Source organism: Clinocottus analis, unplaced genomic scaffold, assembly GCF_023055335.1.
Source record: "Clinocottus analis isolate CAN_PGR_092001 unplaced genomic scaffold, fCliAna1.0.p SCAF_6, whole genome shotgun sequence".
In the NCBI taxonomy this organism is placed as follows: Eukaryota; Metazoa; Chordata; class Actinopteri; order Perciformes; family Cottidae; genus Clinocottus; species Clinocottus analis.
The window spans coordinates 6,042,438-6,069,142 of NW_027176218.1; the positions used below are offsets into that span (position 1 = coordinate 6,042,438).

Genomic DNA, 26,705 nt, shown 5'->3' on the forward strand with positions numbered 1-26,705 from the left:
CCACTCCTCTGGATCCATTAGCGGTAGCCAAACAGACAGTTGTTTGTTTCCAGTGGGCTCAAGGCAACCAGAATCTAAACTGCAGGCATATTTTAACTTCCCAAACAGCATTGTTGTTTTCTAATTTGTTCCTTTTGCTCCATTAAATAATTTATAACTAACTTTATGTCAGTGTGACATCTGACACGCCTTCCTGTTGTCAAATGACCGAGTGTCGGAAAAAATTAAGCTTGAAATTGACACAAAACTCTGAAATAAAAAGTATGTTTTAGGAAAAGTTAAATTCCCTTTTATTTATTCATGCAGGCTCTTGTATGGTAAAGTGTGAACAGCAGGGAAGACAATAAATAATCCATGAGATTACAAATATAATCAGTATTTTCTTTAGTAGCTACAAATGCATCATCAAAACTTATCGCCTCTCACCGGTTGACCTAACAGATCAATGTACCAAATAACAGCGGTAGAGAAACAAAACAAACAATCATGAGACACAAACTATGTACATCTACAAAAATGAGACACAATACAACGGACAATAAAGTAGCCACTGCCACACACAGTAACATAGGACACAAGTAAGTATGGGACAAAATGTGCAGACTCAAAAAGTGGTTTGTAACATTTTCCCGCATTAAACATGACATAAGCAACATGAAATTGCACATGTATGAATTTAGTAATGGTAATTACCATTCACAGTTGCATTTAATTAGGAAGGGGATTCATATTTTTTCAATTGAAAAACTCAAAATCAAAAAGTACAAAGCATAAACCAGTTATCACCAAATTGCCACAGTGTTTTCAACTCAACCTATTTTGTGTCACAGTTAATGCGCTGGATAAACCTCATTATAAAACAACGTCAGCTATATCGCTTCCTCTTACTGAGGAGGTGCTTTAATAGTATGAGTAACTATGACAGCACATCAGTAGATTCAATGAGTTTGTATATTTACAGCTTTTCTATGGCTCAGTCTTACCCCATTCTTGGAATGAACAGCCTGGCAATCAGTTTCTAAAGAGGTAAGTAAATGGTGTGCAAAAGAATCACGACCTGTTTGATGCTCCTTAAAAGAAGCTTTTATAAAAAGTAGCTTAATTTGAGCGTTACCTTAATACAGAAGGCACATGTTTAAATGCTAGGAAATACTCCTAAAGCTCGTCAATGTACCAGAAAAGTATCTTTTCGAAAGGAGCGTTTTTCTCCTCTTTTTCTTCACATGATATATTTGAATATGTTTCAGCTTCACCAAATTTCAAGTAATCTGCAAGGTAGAGTCAAATGGTAAATATATAAATAACCACTTTAGAAACACCATACAGGCATAAGTGGTAACATGTAGCTTAAACATCAGAGCTTACACAAAATACAAGTCAACACAGCGCTGAAACAATTACAGTACAGTGAAGTACTTCCTCCTGCTCCTGTCGGACTCGTCTGACCTATAACACACTATTTGTCGCCAGGTCAGGCCACGACTCCACATACAGCAACTTCACACCTTTCTTTCAAATCTTATTAACAATGTGCTGTTGTTATTGTAAGATGTCATATATTATTGTTATTTTTTTTAGTCTTTTCAAGAATTTTCACTATACCTGTACCTAATAAAAGTGCACATAGGCAACCAGAACTGCCAGTTAAGTGTGTTCAAATTGACGGTTTGGCTTTTCCCTGGTCCTCCACCTTTTTAATTGCCGCCTGAATCTTCGCATGGTCTCCCAAGAGCTGTCGAGGTTTCACAGGCTTGAGGTTTTCATCCAGCTCAAGCAGCACAGGTACCCCCGTCGGTAAAGTCACACTGGCAATATCCTCATCCGATATACCTGTTAAAATAAGAAAAGTTATATTAAGATAACGCGAAACAAACGAGCCACAACCAGACTTGATAACGAACACACGTGAACGCAACAAAAGCTTGTTGATAAATGCGCCATTATATTAAGTATTAGTATTGTTAAGTATTAGGTGTTAAGTAAAGGAATGTCTTCTGGCACAAGGAGCCTCCAAAGCTTACGAGTGGGATGAAAGGTCAGAGTGTACTTAATAGCCATCGCCGAATGTAACATAAACTCACTGGCCTTTTTACACAAGTTCAACCTTCCATTTGTGGAACAGAAATATGTCCTTCCCAATTCAATGGCCGATGACTAGAAACAGCAGCCCGTACAACAGCAGACTGAATGCATTTGCTGCACAAACACAAAAGCTGAGAGAGCACTGTTTAGAATAGCTCGGCTCAGTTCGGTAGCATACCTTCCAGGTGTTTCAGCAGAGCTCTGCAGCTGTTTCCATGAGCAGAAATCAGCACAGTGCTGCCTTTCCTTATCTCTGGCACCACAGTGCTGTCCCAGTATGGCAGCAGCCTGTCCAGCACCTCCTTCAGGCTCTCTGCTCGGGGAAGGTTCTCCTTTGGCACGTCACAAGTGGTGTATCTGCGGTCATTGTAGATTTCCAGGAAGTAAGGGTGAGATTCATCGATCGGAGGTGGAGTGATACCATAGCTCCGTCTCCACAACTTCACCTTTTCCTCTCCATGTTGCAGAGCCATCTCTGACCGGTTCAGGCCAATCAGGGAACCATAGTGGCGCTCGTTTAGTCTCCAGGACTTGACCACAGGGACCCATTCCTGACCCATGGCCTCCAGCACCAGCCATGCTGTCTGGATGGAGCGGCTGAGTATGGAGGTGAATACTAAGTCGAACTTGTAGCCCTGCTCCTTTAGGAGTCTGCCACAGTCCTGGGCCTCCTTCACCCCATCCTCAATCAGCTTCTGGTCAACCCAGCTGCAGAAACGGTTCTCTTTGTTCCAGGCCCCCTCCCCATGCCTCAGAAGAAAGAGTCTGTACTTGGACATCCGAAGCACCAACAGCAGAAACCTGTACACATTCAACAGAAATTAACTAAATAGTTGTGTGTTTAGTCAAACACCAGGGCAACTATACAAATGTAATACCATTATTGTCTAGTTTGCAATGCATTATCTCACTTAGTCACAGATGAGTCTATCACTCTCTGATCTGAGATCAGGGCAGGCAGTGCCAGTGTTAAGCACGAACTGTTTTTTATGTTATTGGATGGTAATGCACCGCTTGTCTGCCAGTATACCGTTTATACTATGGCCGCTCAGGCCCAGATAAAGACAAGACCAACGTTAAAAAAAATACAGGCATGTGGCAAAGTCTTCCACAATAATCAGAGTATTGTTAAAACGTCGTCTTACCCTGTGTGCGTTTAAAATCCGGCCTCAAAGTAGCTGGAACAGTCGTAAATGTGCGGCCATGTAAAGCAGTTGTTCCCGTGAACGTAGATGAACGACAATCCAGCGCTCCAATCAAAAAGGGCGGATATCACAAGTGGGCTGTACCTTTGTCAAATGTTATGCCCATATTAGGAGTGGTAGTAACGGCGACTCGTCGAGGCGCGTTCCTCGTCGAGGGGAGAAGGAGAGCGATGAAGGGGCGTGACTGTACGCCAAACGGTGCTCTCAAACATGGATGTATTTTATATGTGCAGTCCGGTAGCGACCGTTAGCTGTTATGTTTGATGGGCTTCATGGTGTTTGTAAAAAAAAACCCTGCAATTTAAGACAACTGTGTTGGCGGAGGGAAGGACAGTTTAACATAGCGTATTGATGCTGGTGCGTTAAGGGACTGTGTGAGAATGTAACGTTCGAGTCAACAGTTAGCTTAAAACCTCGCTTCAATACATTTCATTTCTGCATTATTTCACACCTGTTTCACTTAATGTGCATATTTATTTAACGCTAACGTTACATTAAAATGTTGGGTCTCAAACCCAAAAGTAAATGCATGAGCGCTACTTTACAGGAATAGCTTTTTGACGAACTTGATTTTTATTTTCCAGCACTCTCTCTCTCTCTCTCTCTCTCTCTCTCTCTCTCTCTCTCTCTCTCTCTCTCTCTCTCTCTCCATGCAACGTTTTCAAAAAACATTTGAGAATGGACTTTTGATTATTCAAGAAAACACCTGACCAATCATAGTTCTCCATCATAAAACATGCAATATTGTTATAAAACAGCCCCAATATTTTATTTGCAACATTTGTCCACAATAATCTGATACACCGGATATGTTAAAGGGAGAGCTAACACAATAAAAGTTGTATGACAAAATATCTGACTGTTGACAATACTTATGACAAAATACCACCAGACAATAATGTGATTTATATGAGAGGTGACATAATTCAAGTTTAAGACACAGAGGAGGATTGGATACACAATTTAATGCCATTGTGATGTCCACATCAAATAAATAACACCGCTTCTTCTCATCATAATGTTTAAGTTCAATAAGTTCAATTTCCAAGGTTCCTCATCTAATCAAACTCAATGCACACTTGAACCCCCAACATAAATTGCCCCTGGAATCCAAGTTTTCTTTTTCTCAGAAACACAAGTATACACAAAAATGTTATTCTTTGTGTTTTATGTTGTCATATAAGTCCATGATTCGAAAGACACTTTAGTTGGCAATACGGGCATGCATGTTATAATTGACAACAAATCTGCAATTTCTCTAAATCTTACCTGTTTATTAATGTTTACGTCAAGCAGATGTCAGAAAGCGAGCCAGTAACATTACAGGTGACCTGAATAGCCAAAACTGGAGCTTCGTTCAAGGATCCATATGGATGCTAAAACCACAAAGGCAATATAGTGCTCATATAAGTGCGCATATAAGTGCTAAAACATAGGTTTTTCATAATATATCATACATTATGTAAATCTCTATTATGTATTGCATTCATTATTATTAAAAGTTAAACTCTTTCACTATTGTCATGACCACAAACACTTGAAACATGAACTGCACCGAAAACCTACTCGTCACCTCAATCTTTACATGATCTGTGTCATTATAAAGTAAACAGCAGTCACATGTTTCACTGGTTCCAGCTGTTTTAGAGCAGCAAATATCTTTCGAAAAGAAATCCACCACAAAATCTACGGCGCAGCATCAAACAGCTTCTTCCTGCCCTCCATACCGGACGTGGCGATGGCGTCCACATTCTTACGCCAGTCGGTCACTTCCTCTTTCTGTGGGGTGAAAAGATGAGCATTGTGCATCAGCTCAGTCCGACTAAAACAATAAATTCTGTTCAACCGCTATCTTAAGTTTTTTTAAATATACATAAAAAAGACTTTACTCGTTGTTATTAGTCTACTTTCTACGGCAAATTGTCAGCAGTTCTTTTGTTATGTTTTTGTCAAATATGTGGTCCCCAAAGTTATGATGACACCTGCAATCTTGTTTGCAAACGATGTGTAATGATGAAGAGGCGTTGTGTTGAACTGTAACTTATTTCATGTTTGAATTGTTTCCAATTGTATTTGTGTGCTTGTGTGGAAAGCGACTCTTAATGAGGGGACTATCCTCAGTGAATGAAGTGAACTGAATTGAAGTGGCACCACATAATGTTGTGTATTAGTTAAAGCCTTCACCTTCTCCTCCTCTTTCTTCACAGTTTTCAGGTTGGCCTTGAAGTCCACGGACTCTTTGACCTTGGCGCCCAGCAGAGCTCCCATCATGGCGTCAGCGGACATCCTCACCCTCTTCAGAGCCGGCCTCTTCATCTTGCCCTTCAGCTCAAAGATCTTCTGAGACAGGTCTAGTATCTTTTTCCAACATAAATGACAAACGCACCATCAGTGGTACCAAAAGAAACTTCCGAATCCAAATGAATATTGTTAACATAAAAGGGGAGAAATCAAACCGTTATTTACAAATGCTGCTCACCTCCGTAGTATTTTTTGACACTTTAGAATCAATGTCATACCGCTCTTCATCAACCACATCAATTTTCTGGTGCAGCTCTTTGCAAAGATTCTGTGGACACAAACACCTTGAATTTATTAAACTTGTTAAAAGACAAGACACAGCAAAGAAACAATGCACAGAGACGGTGCAACATAGAATACCGCTCTTCACAGCTCTGACGGTAAGATGGCTGAAAATGTTGAATAAATCATAGTACACTAAAAAAGGAGTTGTGCGATGCGTTTTTTTTTTTTTAAGCTTAAACTGGTCTCCACCTTAGTGTGTGTGCTCTTAAAGTAAGCACATTGTTTACTATGTGTATACTATAATATTTATCCACATAAATACATGCAATTTAAGGAATTTGCTGTTGAGAGTTTCTATTAAAACTGTTGACATTGTGGTCTGTGGACTCAGACTGAGGTGTTCTTGGCAGGAGCCTTTGCTGCTGAGGTTTTTAAATGTCATGTTTGATGTTTAGCGCACCACAAACTATATTACATTCACCTTGATTGTATTTTGGTGGCAGCAGAAGTCTAAGTAATAGATGTCTCAAAAGCCAAAGTACTTGTTTGCGGCTGGATCCCATTGGGTGTAGGTGTGGAAAAGTCACTTTTCTGATGTGCTCGGGCAGTTATGTAATTAAAAGATGAATTCATTTACAGCCAAAATGAATAAATACAAACTCCTTATGTTGATTTATATGCAATATAATTAACTATATTTAGAACGAGTAAATAAGTATGTATTGTTTACAATCTAGATGTACCTGTATATCCTCCAAAGACAGGTTTGACAGTTGGAGTTGGGGGACTCTCTCGGAGAGGGTTCTCTCTCGTTCTTCTTTTCTGGCCTGCTTTTCATTTTCCACCATATTCACAGCTTTCTTTAGCAGTTTGGTCTGGCGCACAAACATGTACAGAATTACGCCCCAGCCAACCAGACGATGTTTGATTTACAGCACTTAGAGATGTGTACAGGATTACTTTCCATCACACGGTTACAAGAAAGTACCTTCAAGAACAGTCTGCGGGATGCAGAGATCTTTGGCTTTGGTTTCTAGAAAAGAAAACATTATACATGTCAGATATTTTGGTTTTAACTTTTAACATATCTAACAGTACACAAGGCCTTTCCCAGTGTTGGTTCTTCTGTACTGTTTTGCACATTTACCATCACATGTCAAATATATATGTATACAAATATGATTCAACAAACACAAAAGTGCAATGTTTAGTGCCACAACTGATACAATTAATTCATAACTCACCGAAGCGCTGTCCAGTTAGGAAGTGTGTATTCCACATTTCAAGGAGAGAAAGAGAAAAGGTCCAATTTGTTACATTTGTTGAATGTCTTGTAGTAAGTTGGGATGTGGTGAAAATAAACGAGACACCGGTGCTTACCCTTCAGACATGGTTGCAGTTCTATATGTCTCCTCCTGTTAAATATATCTTTACCAGAAAGGACACAAAAACAATTATCTTTTCCTTTTTTTTTACAGAAGAATACATATCCCAACTGATTTACTTGGGAAAAAAGCTAAAAGCATCACTTCTCTTTGGGAAATCTGATATACTAAAGCTGCAGCTTCATGGCAGAGGACACAAACCTTCGGTGACATTGTCAAAGGTCAAACCCACAGCTTAAAAAAATACTCTCGAAAACAAAGCCTAAAATATTACTAATTACATAAGTAAGTAATCAATCAACACCACCGAGGGCAGGATTCATGTTGTTTTGTTTTTTTACTTTCAATTTATAGAGCACAATTCTTCAATTCCAGATCACTACAGTGAAATGACACAACTTAATAATAATAATAATGATAATAACAACAACTACAACAATAATAATAATAATAATAACAATAATAATAATAATGACAAAGACCTAAATCAAATCCACACTGTTATGTGATGATGACAACATCAGCCAGCTGATATCTAACCTGAACAGAACAAACCTCCCGACTCACATGTGAAGAATTTCCTTTATAAAAATGGGAAACAACTTAAATAAGATGTATTTCGATGACATACAGATACATTTGAAGTAGCATCAGTTTTCTAAATTCATAGCAAGAGTATCGTAACGAAAAGCCGTCATGTTTCGTTCAACATAAAACTCCTTACCTTATTCAGCAGGTGACAAATACTCACAGGCGTCTTTTCTGAGACGTGAAGGGCAGAAAGACGGTAGATATATAGATTCCTGCGCTCATGTGAGTGGCTCACTAAAATAGACCCTCTGTCCTCACCATTCTTGCTCTGCGTCTCTCACATCGCACAAGGATGAGGTGTGAAATCTTACTGGGTACGTCCACTTCCTGATACTTCCTTCGTCTCTTGTGTCTGGGAGGGAGCTTAAATCCAACATAAGTTACACGTGAAATACAACTGGATCCCACATAAAATGCAAAGTGATTATTATATCACACAGTGGAGGAAAGCCATAGCAGGATTGTTCTTTTTTTTTATTGAGTTCAAAATCCCTGGTTTCATGTTTGTAATAAGTACAAAATCCCAGTATGAAGATAACGCACTTCTCACTGTAATAACCTGAACTAAGAGTGCAATCATACAGTTTAATTGTTTGGCATTATATCTTGAGTGGGCGATATATCTTTAATGTCTGACAAGCTAGATGGCAATCCATCACAGCAGATAACACAACTAGCAGTTGTTAATTTACGAGAAACAAACAATGTTGTCCACGGTCCGGTCCACACGTGTCAGAGTGGTGGTTTGAAAGTGTTATGCTGCCACCACGAGGCTGCAGACGAGCCCTGCAAAACAGTCACTCACACAAAGCAGGTAATGACAAAAGAAATGACGTATGTTGAAATCAGCATCAGTGTACTGAGACAATTATATTTTGCACCTAATTTAAAGACCACAAACAATATTAGTTTCTTTGTATTTTATTTTTGTAAGATTACAACAAGCAAGACTCTCCTGTTTCAAAGGGTGTTTGTCCTACTTGCGATTCATGAATAGAGCCAGTAAGTAATGTTAATTCATCATAAGAAGACGATCTCGTCATCAAAAGTACATCTTTCTTTAGGCGTCAAACAGCTTCTTCCTGCCCTCCATGCCAGACATGGCCTCCACGTTCTTACGCCAGTCAGTAACTTCCTCTTTCTGTTAGAAACGTAGCAGATCACAGACAGACAGCCAAGATGACACAGATCATTTCCACCCAAAAAGTAGCCGCGAGATGAATGTTTCTGAAACGCTAAAGTAAAAGCCAGGTTTACCTTTTCCTCTTCCTTCTTGACTGTTTTGAGGTTGGCCTTGAAGTCGATGGACTCCTTGTGTTTGGAGCCCAGCAGAACGCTCAGCATGGCCTCAGCTGAGATCTTCACTCTCTTCAAGGTCGGCTTCTTGAACTTACACTGGATCTCAGTGATCTTCAGGTTCATGTTTTCTATCTGGACAATTGATAGAAAGGATTGTGCTGTTGTGTAGCCTCACTGCTATTTATTCATATACATGAACACAATGTAGAGGTAAGCTCCCACTTTCTCATATTCATATATATGGATTTATGAACACTGGGATTTATCAACATGTCTACTTGTAATTAATCCATAATGAAGAGACGAAAGTGTACTATTCATCTTTTAATTTAGTTTGAAAAATCTGAATGCAAATCTTGCAGTCTTCTCTTCCTCAGCTGACCCGGATGAAGTGAGAGAAGCTCCAGAAAAAAGCTCATAAATAGACTTTGAGTCTAACTAATTCTAATAATTATTTTACTTTTGTTTGTACATATTTGTTCAAGTAACCATATCAAACGTAAAAGCTCTTGAATATCACGCCAATCAGTACAAATTTAGAGAAACTCTACTACTTTACAAAACAAATATGATTTTTTTAAAAGCATATCTTAACAATTACTGGAGAATATAACGATAAAGAAATAGAATTGCTACTTTTACAAGATGTTTGATAATCTGTAGTTAGCAAGGACTTATTGCTCAATAGAACATTTTTCAGACATAGTCAACCTCAATTTATTATTGATCTAACACTAAAATTGAATATGAATAATACTGCCTGGAGTGTTATAATAATATAATACATAACATAATAATATAACACAATAATATAAGTCCATAAGTTACTCATTGTGTTGGATAATGTGATTCTCATATAAAATGCCATAGATAACAATGGAACAGGTGAAGTCCAATTTCTTATTTAGAATTTAATCCCAGCGTTTTGTTTATGTTGTAAAACAAGAGTTCCAGCATTTGTATATTTGGTGCTATATATAAGTCACAGTGCCATATGACTCTGTTATGGCCTCATGCCGCCACTAGGTGGCAGTGTTTGTTCACAATTAGCTGTTAAGTTATGCCCTCGTCTTCGCAGTAAAGACATTGGATGAAGTAAAGTCCCAACATGCATCACTTTATCTTCCTATTATTATCTTGAGCAGCTCACCTCTTTGTCGTTTTTGGACACCTTGAGGCCGATATCATACCACTCCTCATCTACAACATCAATCTTGTGGTGCAAATCTTTACAAAGATCCTGTGTAAAAAAAATCAATTTAAAAAAATCTGAATATTTAGTAAGTAATATGTAATATAATACGTAATATGTTAGTGAATGTACTGGAAGATGTGGATGAAGTAAAATACCAGAAGGTCTTGTAAAGACAGACCAGACGTAACTAGAGGAGGAACTCGTTCTTCCAGAGCAACTTTTTTCTCCTGAGTGATCTGCTCCGTCTCCTCCTGCAGCATCTGAGCAGCGACTGTCAAAAGTCGAATCTAAAGAAAATATCAGCAATATTTCAGTAATTAGTAACACATTTTATTGGGCACGCAGCAACATTTCACCTAAATACGAGAATATTCAGTCAATACAACACATCCTTTACGAATATATATATATATATATATATATATATATATATATATATATATATATATATATATATATATATATATATATATATATATGTATATATATATATATATATATATATACATATATAAATGTGTGTATATGTGTGTATATTACTACATTATGTGACATATATATGTCTATAAATATAACATATTCACAGTATGTATCATGTGTTTCTTAACACACATCACAACCATTTTCTGAGGTTTATACAAAGATCACTATGACATCTAATTCTTCATAATTATATATTTATAAAACATCACAAATAACGGACAACTTACCTTCAACCCCAGTCTTCGAGAGGAGGAGATCTTGGATTTTTTCTATAATTCACACATAAAAACATTTAATATTGTCTATATATAATATATATGAACGGTACATTTGCATATAAGATCTTTCAAATTGTATTATTAGATAACTAGATAACTGAACAAGATCGTATTTCTAGATGTATGTTACTCACACTTCTGTTGGAGCATTAACAAGAGAGAGAGAGAGAGAGAGAAAAAAACAACATATTTACATAATTAGCATGAATACATAGTTTTACAGTATACTTCAAAGCTGTCAATGATCACTGTAGAATAACCCAGAAGTCATTATACTCACTGGTCAGCCATGATTGTCTTAAATTCCGGCACTATAATTGAAAAAATAAAAGAGAATGAAAAGTCTCTTTTCTGTGAAGAGTGAATTCTGCTTTTCACCTGTTCAATAGAGCTGAAGACCTTTTTTAACCTCCCTGGTCAAAGTATTTCACCCACTCCCAACATTCATTGCCCCCTTAAAGCTAAACAAAGTTATTTATTGTTCGCTCATGCATGAAGTTTTTGGGCCGATTGGAATATTTTTGTAATTTTGTTGTGTCCTAATTCTAATTTTGCAATCATTGCATTAGATTTTGTTTCCTTTATCGTGGTCAACATTTAAACCTGACAGTACATATATCAGGATTTTGAATTTTCCTGATTCAAATCAAAAATTCATCAGAGTTAAATGTTATAACAAATGTAACATACATATTACAACTAAATTGAATCGCAGCTTAAGTGCAGACTTTGGTTTGCTGTTTCACATTAATGCATTGTTACGGCAAACATCTTTAAAAATGACTGTCACAATAAAAGCACTGTCAGGAGCAAAGTCTCAAAGTGCAGCAGCGGGGGACCGTGTTAGCATAACTCACAAGAGTCTCTGCATAGGTGACAAAAACGATGAATGACCAGATAATCCACAGGCATGCAAACTGACAATGTTTAGTTTGCTGTTAATCTTAATCACAATGATTTCCAAATCAAACACTCCTCTGAATTAGACACTTTACAGATTATACTTTCACTGTTAGTAAGTGTTTTAAATGCTGCGGCATGCTGAGAATTGCATCCTTATTCACAGAGATAAACTCAACACCTCAACATGCCCACCACACCAAATTTACTCTAATCCACAAAAAAACAGAATAAAAGCAACTCTGTACCTTATTGAAGCCGAACAGCTCCTCGAGCCTCCAAACTGAAGAAAAGTGTGTGAGGGAGGCAGCAATGGACGTTCTGAGAGAGAGAAAACTATCAGATTTATAGCAGCAGTGCGAGTGCCAATGGCTCACTAAAATAGACTCCTGTCTGTCCACCAACAGTGACATTTACCGGTGCACATAGCATCCCCACAATATCATGTGGGAAAGTAGGTAATAAAACTTCATTTATGGGCCCAAACATTTGGGTTCCTTCTGTTATTTTGCCAACACCTGTTGGCGGAGGAGACAGTGAGAATTTAGAGAGACATTATCATCCGACCCACCGGTCACACGTTCACGTTTGACACGGCTGGTGGAGTTTGGATAAAGTTGTTAAGGAGTCAAACTGAAGGAAGAAATGAACCGAGAGTGACGTTTTACTTTTGTTCGGCTCGTTTATTTATAGGAACTAAACCAAGATGTCCATCTCTAAACATCTGATATGTTTTGACCCCGATATCACATATCTGTGTCTGTATCTCTATCTACTTTATGGCATTGCTTTGTTCATGCCATTTTACAAGTTCATCAACGAAATAGCGATTAAAACATTGAAACTTAATGAAATGATTTTTTTTTTTAAACTTAAGACTTCACAATTAATAGTTTTCTCTCCTTGCATGAATTCAATTCGAGCTATTGTTTTTCAAACTTTAACCACATCATCACATCGCAAGAAGCATTCACATGTTCGATGCTCGTTTTGCTGTTCATTATTATCACTCCTTTGCATGTGTGTGTGATCACAACACACGGTTATAGTCTGATCACACATTATCAGAGGACCACCTTGGAGGTAAGAACAAAGCCAAATGCTAGTCAGGTTTTATTTAGTGGAGCAGAGGAACAGAGACAGGTGCTTGTCAGGACTTGATGGTTTGTAAACTGAGCCAGCCAAAGTTCAATCTGACATTGTTGTAACGGAGTCAAATGGCTCAAAGGGCTACGACTCATGCCCTCACGTAAGGATTGGTAGGCAGCAAGCGATTAAACAAGAATAGTAGACTACAAACCTTGGGTCAAATACTATTTTTAGATCACTTCTTGCGTGGTACGGGTTAGACGGAGGAAGGTAAACAAAATAAACAAATAAATATCCGAAGAGGCCAATGTTTCCTGTTGGTCCGTCTGCTGGGTCAAGTGCTAAGAAGGACCGTAATACATCCAACAGCATCTCCCTGTTCTACTGCCTTCACACAAAACTTGGATCCCTGCCTGGTGAACTCCCTCATCTTTGACTCGACGCAAGATAACCTTGATGACATCATCGTCATGGATTAAGTTATCATACTTGACAACCACATAGGACAGATATGACATTATGTCAGTGTTTGGTAGTAGTTAACTGACTCGTATTTGGAAAGCAGTGAATCCCCATAACACAGTATGCTTTGTGTGTCATCGCCGTCATGCTTGATTTACCATATTAAAAGTGTGAAGAGAGTTCCTAATACTTTTAGATTAAGCCTAAAAGGGCAGCAGTCACTAAATGACATCCTATTTTCAAGACACTGAATGGAATTTATTGTTAACATTTTGCTCTGAAGAACAGTTTATCAGTCACCTACATCTGCACCATTCGCACTTTTTTGTATTACTCTTGTCTTTAATGTCTTTTTTTTGAATATGTATCTTGTTTATTGTGTATAAATACGTAGAGTGAAGTGAAACCGGAGACAAATTCCATGTATGCGTAAAACACACATGGCCATTAAAGCTGATTCTCATTATGATTAAACACAAACAGCGTGTGTGAAACAATCTTTGTTTCTGTCAATTTACACATTGATCAAGTTGTAAATATTGTTCCTAGCAGAGGTTGACGTCTTCATTGGTACCGTGCGCTCCGGCTGCTCGCTTGTTGCTTTACCGAGGAGTTGACTGCGACCCTAAACTTGCGACCTCTCTTATTTTTGGACTTTCTTTGATTTACAAAGATGATTTAACAACTTCGTTCTCAGCTTTCGCTGTTGACAACCTAGACCCATTACTGCTATCCTGCTGATATTGGGTGCCAGTTTGGTGGATAATAAAGTAGATTAAAAAAGAAAAAAATGGGCCAGCGGTTTTCTGTTGATCAGAAGTATTTATTATCAGGAGATTAGCTTTTTTTTCAGGCATTTCAAGATCAAGAAACACAGAACATCTCACTTTGTGCTTACGTGATGAATGTCACAAAGAGACAGAATGAAACTCACTTTTATACGCAACATATATACAACCAGACTTCCGTCTTACTATAGTGAGCGGTGATGGAAACTATATTTTCTTCTTTATTCTCATCCACTATACAACTCAGAATGAGTCTCTCGCATATAAGTCTACTGTCCGGCATCTTTAGGCATCAAATAGCTTCTTCCTGCCCTCCATACCAGACATGGCCTCCACGTTCTTACGCCAGTCGGTCACCTCCTCTTTCTGTTCGTGAGAAGAAAATGGTTCTTAGTGATACTGTGCGTTCAGAGAATGACCCCGAAATAACACGAGCAATACCAGCAGTTTATAACGGGTCAACCGAGTTGAATATAACCTTGAAAACCTAAACACCGTGCGGTGTTGTCGTCGTCGTGCTTACCTTTTCCTCCTCTTTCTTCACCGTCTTCAGGTTGGCCTTGAAGTCCACGGACTCTTTGATCTTAGCGCCCAGCAGAGCTCCCAACATGGCGTCAGCGGACACCTTCACCCTCTTCAGAGCCGGCCGCTTCATTTTACCTTTCAGTTCAAAGATCTTCAGTGACAGAGTTTCAAGCTGCAGGAAACAGTACACAATGTAAGTTAAAGGTGTCCAACATAACCACCTTATGGCCTTATGAAAATGTTTTTAAAAAATGTTTAAAAAAAACAAACAAACAAACACACACACTGTAAGGCTTTGAATCCTACATGTGATGGATCAGTTATACAGAAATCTTTATAATGCTGCATTGTTACCATAAAAACACAGTAAACACATTCATGAAGAAAAAAAAAAGAATTAAATCCACATGTTAGTCAAATGCATGTGAAAAAACATGTACCTCCTTGTTATTTTTGCCCACTTTGGCGTCAATGTCGTAGCGCTCCTCGTCTACCACGTCAATCTTATGGTGCAGATCTTTGCAGAGAGCCTGCCGACAGAAAGGGAGTCATATCATATGTATTGAACATTCATGAGAACCGGACAATCCTCCGGCAAGTTGCACAATTGCACGTCTCAAAACTAAAAATGTTTACACTCATTAGTGGTTACTCGTAATGTATTTCAATTAATTTGTTTCTAAATAAGATTATCAAGTAAATGCCCCAATATAAAATGGATGGCGAGGCATCTCTCTTCTATTGCACCGACTGCATACGAACATACTGTATGCATGTCATCCATGCACATCAGAGGGATGCTTGCACACGGAGCATTTCAGCGACGTTGTTTCACTGTAGCATGATTGGCAGCTCATGCTGTGACCTGCACATACCTGAAGGTCCTGCAGGGACAAACCAGACAGCTGTAGTGCAGGAACTCTCTCACTCAAAGTGGCTTCTTTCTCCAGCTTTTTTTCCTCCTTCTCCTTCTCCAACATCAGAGCTGCCATTTTCAGCAGCTTAGTCTAAATTGAATAAGACGTAATGAGTAACTTTTGGGCCACAGATCCTCTTTATTTTGTCAATTGGATCATGAATGTTTTGGTTTTTTTTGACAAAGGAGACAATACCTTGAGGGCCAGTCTGCGAGATGCAGAGATCTTGGATTTATTCTACAAAAAAGCAGGGATGTTTTTAGCAGCAAAAGCGGTACAAAAATACATTTGAGATAGTTGTGTAGATTTTATTTAGCTAATCTGCACTATTTATATAGTAATAACTTACCGGTCTGTGGTGGACGTTATGGTGATATAAAGGAAAACAAATAAGATGAGAGTTAATATCAACTTGATAAATAATTACTTAGATTTAACAGATATTGATTTACATAATACAAATTAAACTTACCCCTCAGACATGATTGGCTTTTGTCTGTAAAAATAAAATAATGAATTAATATTAATATATATATATATATATATAGATATAGATATAGATATAGATATAGATATAGATAGATAGATAGATAGATAGATAGATAGATAGATAGATAGATAGATAGATAGATAGATAGATAGATAGATAGATAAATGTATAAACTATTTAGACACAGTATTAGTTGCCGAAGTAACATTACACACATGCAGTATTCTTCATGTTAACATTAGTGTATAAGATGTATTCTAAAAACAGAAACATTTAACCAGTATTTCTTTACTCCTCATACAGTTTATTTACCACTTGTTGAATGAGTTATCAAGACCTCAGCAAGGTAATACAACAATATTAAGCCTTCAAATAAGCAACACATCATCTAGTGGGGGTGCTACAGATTATTTATTGATAAAAAAAATTGTTTAGTTTCAGTTAGAGAATATCCAATTAACAGGGTCACCAGCATAAAACAAATAAATAAAATAAAACCACAAATAAGACAAATAAATATAACAAAATGCAAGTGGATCACCTTTTTGATTAAACTATTTTCCAGTAATGTTTGTTTTATTAGTTTGTTTGCTAAAGTGCATGTGACCGAAAGAATTACTTGAGTGATGGATAACGGACTAAATGTGTCTTTACATTAAATGTATATTTCAACACATGTAGATGTCTTGTTTTGTTCTCTTTGAGATCAGACTGTATGAAATATTTTACATTAAATTTGCATGCTAATGTTTTCCATCAACCTCATAAGGTTCCTGCTGCTCTTTCAATTATTTCTAAATGATGCCACAGGTGGAATTGTCTAATTGTCTTGTATTTTCTTAAGCCACACTATCATAATCACAAAAATCAACATACCTTTTTTTTTATTCCTGCAGAAAACCTGTTGAGGTGAGCAGTAGCTGTCTCTTAATGACAAGAAGAAAACTTGTAAAAATGAATGTCCCCTATCCTCCTTCTGTGAGTGGACAACTAAAATAGCCTCCTACGTCCTGACAGCTAGTATACTGTACTGTTTATCACTGCACCGCTACATGGCATCCCCCCAAACTACCACTGCTCATCAACACCAGGAGTAGAGACTCAATCAATCCAATATTACCATTGTCTCTGTTATTGGAGAGGCCGGAAATAAAAGCTTACATCTGCCCAAACCAAAGAAACTAAACATTTGTACGGTTGTTTAATCAGCATCACAGGTATTTCAGACATCTGCAGGATACAAATAGTGCACTTTAAATGACAAGCTCATCAAGAGAATCCGCTTATATGAGCCTGTACAGGGTCCAGTATATTATACAAGTTATATGATTACATCCATGGCATACTGTGGCATTACATACACAACACAACTATTGTAATACTGTATAATCTAAATAGGGCATTTATTTATTATTTTTTACCAGTCCCTGTGGTTGATATCACTCTTTACAAAAACAGTTTTATTTCATCATGAAGTGGAAACTTCTTCCTTGAATTTAGACAATGATTCTGAAATAAAGACAAACAGTGGGATTAAATATATATTTTGAAAAACGTTTCAAACTTAAGCTCTACTTTAGAAAATGGAGTGTTTAGGTAACATAGCACCTTCTTATTGTGCTGCATTAAACTTCTTCTTCCTGCCCTCCATGCCAGACATGGCCTCAATGTTCTTACGCCAGTCAACCACGTCGTCCTTCTGCAAAGATGAAAGACAAAAACTCCTTTTCAACGCACTTTCTTATTTGATGGACGAATGTCGCCGCGTCGGCAGCTTTACCTTTTCGTCCTCCTTCTTCACTGTCTTCAGGTTGGCCTTGAAATCCGCCTTCATGAGTTTGGTGGTGTCGGTGCATGCACCCAGCATGTCGTCTGTCGTCTTCTTTACCTTCTTCAAGTTGGGCCTCTTTGTCCCCTTCAGCTCATGGATCTTCTGAATCAGTGTCTGTATCTGTGGCACAAACACACACTTCAACATCCCGATAGGTCAGCGAATAGATCAACTGTTTTGGTTTAACCCGGTTTCACCGTACCTCTGTTGTATTTTTGTCTACCTTCAGCGCTATATCATAACGAGATTCATCTACAGCATCAATCTTGTTGCTGAGTTCTTTGCAAAGATCCTGGAAAGAAGAAGAAAACCGTCAAGACGACGTGGAATAATGATAATGGCCCAATCTGCTTGATTCGCTGTGTCAGTATTACCTTGAGCTCCTGGGCTGACAGACCTGAGAGCGCCAGTGGAGGGAAGCTCTCATTCACAACTCGTACCTTCTCGTGTTTCTTCTCTTCACTTTCAACTACCAGCATGGAAGCCGCCTTTTTCAGCAGCTTGGACTGTAGGATAGAAAGGCGTTAATAGGCCCGGATTACAACTAAAGCGGTCTTAGCACAAGTGACCTCCCATTAAATATTGCTCAGATGTGCCCTAAAGGTCAACAAGACCTACCTTTAAAAAAAGTCGCCGTGTTGCTGAATACTTTGGCTTTTTCTGTCAGAAAGACAAGAATACTTTTATACATCCAATAGAGTCATCAGTATAGATTTCTCAATTTCTTTTTGAGCGTAAGTGCGCTAACCAATTAGTCTGAATAAATTGATTGATGTTTCATCAATGATTTGAAATGTAATAATATTGACTCACCGGTCTTTATCAACATGTGACGAGAAAAGTATAGAGGAAATATACAAAAGATATGTTTATTTAATATAGAAAATTGTCATAGTCATAGTGGCTCCCTTTTAGAGATTAATACTCACCCCTCAGACATGTCTGCAGTTTATGGTTCCTGTGGAGCAGAAACACAATTTATTATCTTTTTTTTTAACGCATTGTATGTATTTTTGACACAACGCCTCATAGTTTCACAGACTGCACCCAGTATAGATGATCATAATGAGCATTTATCAAAGACCCAGTCGTGTTTTCTACAGTTAATTAGATTGATGAATCCAACTAGTTCCCCGTTTAATACATTTAATCTGTTTAATTGCCCTCAGGGACTGTCAGATGCCTTTTAATATTCCAGCAGGACCAGATAATCCTTCCTATTGTTATGAAAGAGCTGACGTGGAGCATGTTGCAGGGCTATATTTAGACACATTGCCATCATGCTTTGCTGTGTCCCAGCAGCTGCTGTGGCCTCGATGGTGCCAGAGAAAGTTTTGGCAGCAAGAGACAAACAACATCAGACCTATAGACTGTGGAAGTAAGGATAACAGTTCTCAAATCAGTCCTTTAGGATCCACAAGACGGCCCATTTTTGTAATTGCATATCCGTTGTCCGAGCATACACGGTGAAATGAGCTGTGATGTAATGTCATGAGCCATCTCCTCCACTGTCTCTCACTTTCTTTGACCTTCTCTTTGTGGTATTAGCTCTGAAACTACAAAACTTCCTATTTTCAATGAGTTCAACAATAGCATGGCATATAAATAAATATATGTAGGCGTTGGAGTAGGATGAAAGCATGAAAGCATGTCAATGCAACTTATTCAACACAGTAATATATCCAATTTAAATTAAGCCAGTCTGACAGGGTGTGAAAGTCAATGTAAATAAGCCAAGCCTCATACAATTACAAGAAGCCTGCAGCCTTGCCCCTCCACCCAGGAGGTTGCCACTTCATACCGGCGAGCCATCATCACTTATCACACCAGCTTTTCAGCTACAACAACGGGTCAAGTGGGCCGTCAAGAGTTACCAGCCGCCAATACTTTGGCAGGCGGATCAAGCCTCAGGTTACGTTGATCAAAAGATCTTCAAGGAGATTGAGATGTCGTCGAAGCGAAAGCTAGAAAAGCCATGTTTGGAAAAGTTACTTTAAGACCTTGACAAAAGTGGAGACATAGCTGGGATACCCTCTAATAAATACCAGCCCTAGTGCGAGGAGCATGCTGATATGCAGTCTTCATTACTTCCTAAATTAAAGCCGGACTCAACTTTACCCAAACATGGCTGTGAATGGCAAGAAGTTAATCTTGCAATGTCAGGTTAAAGAGCCTCCCGTAATGTCTATAATAAATCTGATTGACTTTTATTTTCTTGCGATAAATAGCAAAGGTTGATCACTTGATATGAAACTTACCTTGACGGTGAGAATTAGAGAGGGCAGCGGCAGGACTGAGTCAGGGAAAGAAAAAGCACTTCATGATTATTAGTGAACGATTTATGTTTTCAAAGTCTCATGTGAATGGCTCGCTAAAATAGACCCCCTGTCCACCTGACAATTGCTGCATCACAGGGCAACCCTTTTTTTATTTGCCCTCAACCCGTGACACATTTATCTTTTCAGATAACATTGCACAAGGGCACAACTCACACGCCCGTCACCTAACTGACAGCTGACTTATCCTCTGCAGATATCAGGCGCCCTGAGCATGTTTTTCTTTTTTTAATTAGTGTCATGGGATGTTCTGGCAAAGACCAAGATCATAAACCGATTCTTTTAAAGGCTGCTTTTGAAGTAAGCTGTAAAAACATGAGCGGTTGAAGTTCATTAAGTTGAACTTGATGCTTTATTTAATGTTTTCATGGTACGGTTAGAAGTCTACAGCCACATGTATCGTGTGAGGCTGTAAAGCTAAATGCTAAACTCAGTGTGCTAACAAGCTGATGTTAAGCAGGTATTTACGTTTACCATGTTCACTAGCTTAGTTTACTGTGTTTACATGCTAACATTAGCCAAATAGCATTGACGACACAAAGTGCAGATACAACTGAAAGACTGCTAAAGACAAGTTGAAAAATGTTATTGTGCATGTGTGTTTTATAATTATTATTTTTCTAGGGATTTTTCAATCAAAAAATACTTTGTTAATTCTTTATCACAATCTTAAACGTCTTCCTCACACCATTAGGAATGTGTTTTGGATTACCTGTATGTGAAACAATTTGACCTTAATCATTTATCAGGATCAACACAACATTACTAAGCATCAGTATCTGTCCCATTCAGCCGAAAGGTTAATTTTGCAGTTTTGATACAATCAATTAAACAAGACGGGTATAAAACAATGCATAAAAACCAACATCCATTATATTAACTTCTTATATTCCAGAGCATACATCATAAATGAAAGAAAAACAAGTACAAACAAAACCATTACAAGCTGACGCATTTCAAGCATTTTTTTACAATATATACGTGTTAGCGATGCTAAAAGAAGTTATCATCATCAACAAATGTTCTTCTATCTGATCACAACAACATGTGTCTACTGCTTATGAATGCTAAATCCTGAACACATCCCAACCAACTGCAGCTGCACTAAATAAAAGCAATATTTATTATATTTGGATCGTGGTGCCATCATGGCCGTGGCACCCATCTCACACGGAGGAGAGATCAACTGCAACCGCTGCAGTCTATTCTGGTCACACTGAGACAAAGCAACAGGAATTAACACATGGCCACAGCAACATTTTGGTCCCGGAGAATATAATCCCAATAAACATACAACACGTAGCTGAAGTTTTGGTGGTCATACTGGGCCTTCACGTGTTGGACCGTGAGGTTCTGATAGTTGTATATTTATTTTTGTAAGGTCAGGCTGAATGTTAAAAGGTGGTTTAAGAGGTGCCCTGGTGGCCTCTGCAGTTTAAGACCGTTGTTGCACGTCTCATCCGCCTCTCATTTCGTGTTTATGAGTTTAAACGAGACCATAACCTCTTGTAGATTAGGTCACTACTACCACCTAGTGACTGTTTTATGGTTTGACATATTGGTTTGCAGTCTGCATTGAACTACCGTCTGCATACGCGCTGCAATGAGTCAAATCTAACTTGTATTTCTCACATAATTCTGTGTAAAATTGCCAACTGATAGAGAAATATTTTCAGCCGTTGCAATGTTTCCCGTGCAAATGGAAACGACAAACCACACTGGATAAGAGTGTTCTTCCTGTGCTTTCAGATGTCAGCGCCTGATAAACACGCCACACTGAGCCTTCTCCGTGTTCGCTCAAGTAAACGACTGAACCGTCTCTCGAAATGGAGTTCATCATTGTGCTTGTTTACTCAATAGTTTTTAAAGCTTTTCCACATGTGTTGTGGTGCGACACCAGAATGATCCATGTTCCTCTTTCCTGTTTTTATTTGACTGCTGTGTCATCAGTGTCATCTTCAATTAGGTTTCTCGACAAGCGCCCGGACTGCAACCAAGAGGTAAGGATTCGATCTATTAGAAGATTAATACAAGCGATCTTATGATCAGTAAACTGAGGGGAATTCACAGTTTTTTATTCATCAAGACACATTCATTGTGTTTTTTTTCTCCAGGGTCTTGAGCACTGTAAAATCAGTAAGTATCTTAATTGTCAAATCAGTATTAAGTTAAAATACTTATAAATAGAGAAGACTTCAATTCATATGTCGAGGTGCTCATGTTTTTTGTTTAAATAATAAATATTTTTGCATTTCACATAGATTGGGTTTTATTCATAGGCTGGGGGAATGATTTGTACAGGAAAATCGTTTCATTTGACATTTTAATTTGGCATTTATGTGATCCATCTGCCCACACACTTAACCACTAATGCTGTTCACTGTTTCCTAAATGTCAGATAATTGCTCAGACAAACGTTTGATCGAACCTAGAGAACGTGCGCCTGTTGGCCCAGAATGGGATCCTGAGCATGTGGGTGTCTGGATGGACGAACATGGACCAGTTTCTGTTGTGAATGTGACATGGAAAATAAAGGGTGATGGTAAGTGTTGCAGAAATCGGCCGTTCTGTGACCAAATAAAGGTCACATTGTAGCTCACAATTAAAAATGTATCAAATAAAAGTTGGAAACCAACCAGTCTTTCATCAAAGATGAACAGAAAACCATGCATCAAAGATTAAATCACTCATATAAAATATGCATTGGCTTCTTGCAGGAAGTGCAATAACCCTTCTTGGATCAGAGATACATATTCAGGATGAAAGTACAAATCAAAGTGTTTGTGTGCAGTTTTCCTACAACCTCAAGCAACAACATAAGCCAGACTACAATCAGGTAAAATACATCTGTCTTGCCTCACTTTTGCTATAACAGTGGCAAGCATAGCAGCTGTTACAGATTTTTATTTTATTTTTTTATATTAGTGGACATTTTCCTTGGATGGAGTCGTGGTAGAGCCTGGCCATACATATATGGTGTCTGTTTTTAATCTGCCAGAGCCGGATATTGGAGACTACAGGATAAATAAATCCATTACCGTTCCAGGTGAGTTACCTCCAGATCCCTGAAATCTGCATGAAAAATAGATACACATATTTTCTGTCACATAGGAGTGCTGTGCAAACAAGGTAAAAAGTTATATTGATTTTACGTTGGTGTGTGTGTCCTTATGAGCAAAACCGCCAGGTGTCTTTCACACGGTTAAAATAAGCAATTGTTAAAATTGAATCAGGAAAAAACAAGAGAAGATCAATTAAATATGGGTAATCAATGATATGTTTTACAAAACTATCCTTTTTCTTTCACACTTTTCATACTTTGTCACCCTTTGGAAATGTCAAAAAAAAATGAGTTGTTTGCATCTGAAATGCTTCTTCAAGTGTCCAAAGCAAAGTGTAATCCACTATAACTGTCTCTTATTTACCGTCGTGGCCAGGATGTGCTGACAGAAGAATCCAAAAGGCCCGGATGTGTCTGGAAAATGGTAATTTGTACATGTTGAACAATGGAGCAGTCGCAATGTACCTGTATTTACAATAACTAACATATTTAATGGCGAAAAATAGGTGGTTAGGAGTCTTTTGATTGCCTCTCAACAGCTCTCAACATGGCAACAGCTGACACAGGCAAAGTGCTAACAGTGTTTCTATGAGGGGGAACTGGACGGTGCGTGCTACGGTTCAGCAACAACACTGTTGGACGGAGAAACTTTAAAAAATGGAGATATTGAACTCTACAGTCTCGCTTTTTATACAGTTTCCCCAAATTAGTGCAAATTAATGCACAATAAACTGATTTACATCCCACAGGTTTAAATGGACCACGGTAAAATATCCGAGACCATCTGAATATTGTGCTCTGCTCGATGTGTTGTTTCAGGTAGTCTATGGGATCCGAATGTGACCACTGCTGTGTCTCTTAACAAGGAAGATGGAACGTGTTCAATTGTCGTGAGTTTTAAGGCAGCTCAGTATTCAGAGAAGTACCGAGTCTCCATCCAGAGTTCTGGTTTCGGTCGCTCAAAGGATGTCTCAAGGGTAATTATACTGTATTCCTCACTTATATGATCATTAATGATGGTAGAAAAGTAACTATGTTGTGAGTCTAGCATCATATTACTGCTTGTTTAGCACACATGATACTGTATTATTGCCATTTCCTTCATTCAAAGGAAAACAGAACTTTGTTGAATGTGTCCTTTGAGTTTGGTTGGTGGCAGCTTCCACAATGTGAAATACGGTTAATGGTGAGTTTAATTTGGATTTATTGTCTCGTCCCTGATAATTAAAAAAAATGTAACATTGAAAGTTTACCATACTCTGCTTGTTTCGAAGATTCAGCCGTTTTTTGTTCGATGCAAGAACCACTGTGGGCGCCCCGAGAAAATAATAGATTGGTGTCACGGTAAGTTTACTTTGTGACATCTATACAGTATGATGTATACAAAAATAAAACATGAAGTTCATATATCATAAATATATAGGGCAGAGCTTCAATCAATAGTTCCCGATCGTTTTGGCTTAAAATACAGCATTGTTCTTTGTTGTTTGTTCCTTGTTGAAGGTCAGAAGTCTTTCAGTTTTGAAAGTTCTCAGATTATCTGATTTGTATAAATGTTTGAGACCCAAAGGTAAAATAATTCCATAATTCACAAGAAAGACTTGATTAAAGATACATTAATTTTTTTATTCTTTCATATAAAATAAGATAATGTTCAATCCTTTTAAGCCTGAGGCTACGGATATGGATGATTATTGTCATCGTAAAAAGATACTATGAAATTTAATAGCCGACTCAGCCAGTTTAATCATCATGCAAGCCCTTCAGATCTTCTTGTGACCCACTGGAAATACTCGCATAATAATACTTGAATTCATATTTTGTCTTGAGCTAATCATATGCATTTGTGTTTTTTGTTTTTATTATTTAGATTATCCACCACGAACTTTAATTATAAAGGCGACAGTGGGGCTGCTTGTCATTGGTGGTTGTGTTGCTTATCTCCTATGGAGAGCCACTCAGAAAGGTTTGCCTTCCTATAAATGTAAAATATTGAACAGAAAAGCAGCTTGAATTGATCATTAATCAACAGACCTCGCCTTTCTCTCAGATCCCGTGAACACATCCTCGTCTGCTCCCAAACAGCAACCAGCAGGTTTCAAGGTGCAGGACAGAAAAAGAGTCCTCATCATCTACTCCCTCGACCACCCTTTATACAAAAACATTGTCCTCAAGCTTTGTGCCTTCCTGGCGTCCAAATGTGGTACTGAAGTGGTCCTGGATCTGCTGGACTCCAGAAGACTGGGACAGTTGGGAAGCATCCAGTGGTTGGACTGGCACAGAGAACAAATAGAAAACTCTTCAGATAAGATACTCATCCTGTGCTCACGAGGAGTACAAGCCAAATGGAGAGCCATGTGTGGTGACAAACAGGTCTTCCTGAGAGAGGACGCCTGCTCGCCTGTAGGCGACATGCTCAGTCCAGCCCTCAGCCTCATGGTCCCCCATTTCATCCGATCCGCGTCGTTCGAAAAATACATAGTGGCTTACTTCCACGATGTTTGCTGTGAGGAAGATGTTCCTTCACCCTTCCACATTACGGTGCGATACAAGCTGATGAAACAGTTTGAGGAGCTGGTTTTCAGAATCCTGGACACTGAGAAGCGTGAGCCCGGCAGAGTGAATCACATTGAGGGACTTTCAGAGGACGAGTACTACCACTGTCCCTCAGGTGGAGCCCTGCGGGGCGCCATAGAGGCCTTTCATGCATACCAGCTGGAGCGTCCACAGTGGTTTGAAGATGAATTACTGAGAAGCTCAAAGACCCCGGTTGGGATCCACGACGATGCAAAAACAACCATAAACCTCATGACGTATTGCGTACCGGACTCAACCCGAGTCACGAGTCATGTTGAGACACAAGAAGGCAATTGCACAGGAGAAAAACTGAACTTGGCCGAATAGTTTCCAATGTTTAACCCTCTTATTAAGGAGAACATGCAGATGGTTTGATATCATTGCGTGTTTTGAGACATCAATGAAGATCTTCTCTGCACTTTTCGGTGAAACTATCAAAAGCAGCATATCAGTTATTCAATTTAATGTGATTGGTGTTTAGCAACTTTTTAACAACATAATGCAAATCTACTGAGAGAAATCACCAGTGGATACAAACAGATATTTAACTCATACTGGAGAAAGTGATGGGGCCATGGATGAATCGAATGTGTTCTTTACAATCAGTGATCAGATTTTAATGTGAACTTTAAAAAAAAAAAGTTTTGTACACCTTCGTTTCATTAATGTTCTTTATTTTTCCGTG

At 38.4% G+C, this 26,705-nt stretch overlaps 4 protein-coding genes and 2 pseudogenes across 4 annotated transcripts; 1 reads left to right on the top strand and 5 right to left on the bottom strand.

Annotated features, from left to right (window-relative positions):
- Nucleotides 1-266: 266 nt before the first annotated feature.
- On the bottom strand, nt 267-3,315 carry bpgm (2,3-bisphosphoglycerate mutase). Its single transcript, XM_068603902.1, has 3 exons — nt 3,228-3,315; nt 2,261-2,883; nt 267-1,830 (listed from the first exon to the last, which is right to left on the bottom strand). Exons 2-3 carry the CDS (start codon nt 2,859-2,861, stop codon nt 1,655-1,657), a joined length of 777 nt encoding a protein of 258 aa, XP_068460003.1. The 5' UTR covers nt 2,862-2,883; nt 3,228-3,315; the 3' UTR covers nt 267-1,654.
- A 737-nt stretch (nt 3,316-4,052) lies between these two features.
- Nucleotides 4,053-6,841, bottom strand: LOC137803608 (troponin I, slow skeletal muscle-like). The gene is made up of 5 exons (XM_068602223.1): nt 6,802-6,841; nt 6,557-6,688; nt 5,767-5,856; nt 5,472-5,645; nt 4,053-5,066 (listed from the first exon to the last, which is right to left on the bottom strand). The coding sequence occupies exons 2-5, from the start codon at nt 6,659-6,661 to the stop codon at nt 4,974-4,976; spliced, it is 462 nt and encodes a 153-aa protein (XP_068458324.1). The 5' UTR covers nt 6,662-6,688; nt 6,802-6,841; the 3' UTR covers nt 4,053-4,973.
- Nucleotides 6,842-8,693: 1,852 nt separating this feature from the next.
- Nucleotides 8,694-11,050, bottom strand: LOC137803606 (troponin I, slow skeletal muscle-like; annotated as a pseudogene).
- A 3,518-nt stretch (nt 11,051-14,568) lies between these two features.
- On the bottom strand, nt 14,569-15,957 carry tnni4b.2 (troponin I4b, tandem duplicate 2). The gene is made up of 5 exons (XM_068602224.1): nt 15,921-15,957; nt 15,684-15,815; nt 15,249-15,338; nt 14,807-14,980; nt 14,569-14,649 (listed from the first exon to the last, which is right to left on the bottom strand). The coding sequence occupies exons 2-5, from the start codon at nt 15,798-15,800 to the stop codon at nt 14,569-14,571; spliced, it is 462 nt and encodes a 153-aa protein (XP_068458325.1). The 5' UTR covers nt 15,801-15,815; nt 15,921-15,957.
- Nucleotides 15,958-16,513: 556 nt separating this feature from the next.
- On the bottom strand, nt 16,514-18,986 carry LOC137803607 (troponin I, slow skeletal muscle-like; annotated as a pseudogene).
- Nucleotides 18,987-22,283: 3,297 nt separating this feature from the next.
- LOC137803714 (interleukin-17 receptor A) lies at nt 22,284-26,347 on the top strand. The gene is made up of 11 exons (XM_068602425.1): nt 22,284-22,382; nt 22,497-22,518; nt 22,781-22,924; nt 23,100-23,218; nt 23,308-23,428; nt 23,820-23,867; nt 24,263-24,420; nt 24,555-24,629; nt 24,718-24,787; nt 25,314-25,409; nt 25,494-26,347. Exons 1-11 carry the CDS (start codon nt 22,284-22,286, stop codon nt 26,345-26,347), a joined length of 1,806 nt encoding a protein of 601 aa, XP_068458526.1.
- Nucleotides 26,348-26,705: the final 358 nt, after the last annotated feature.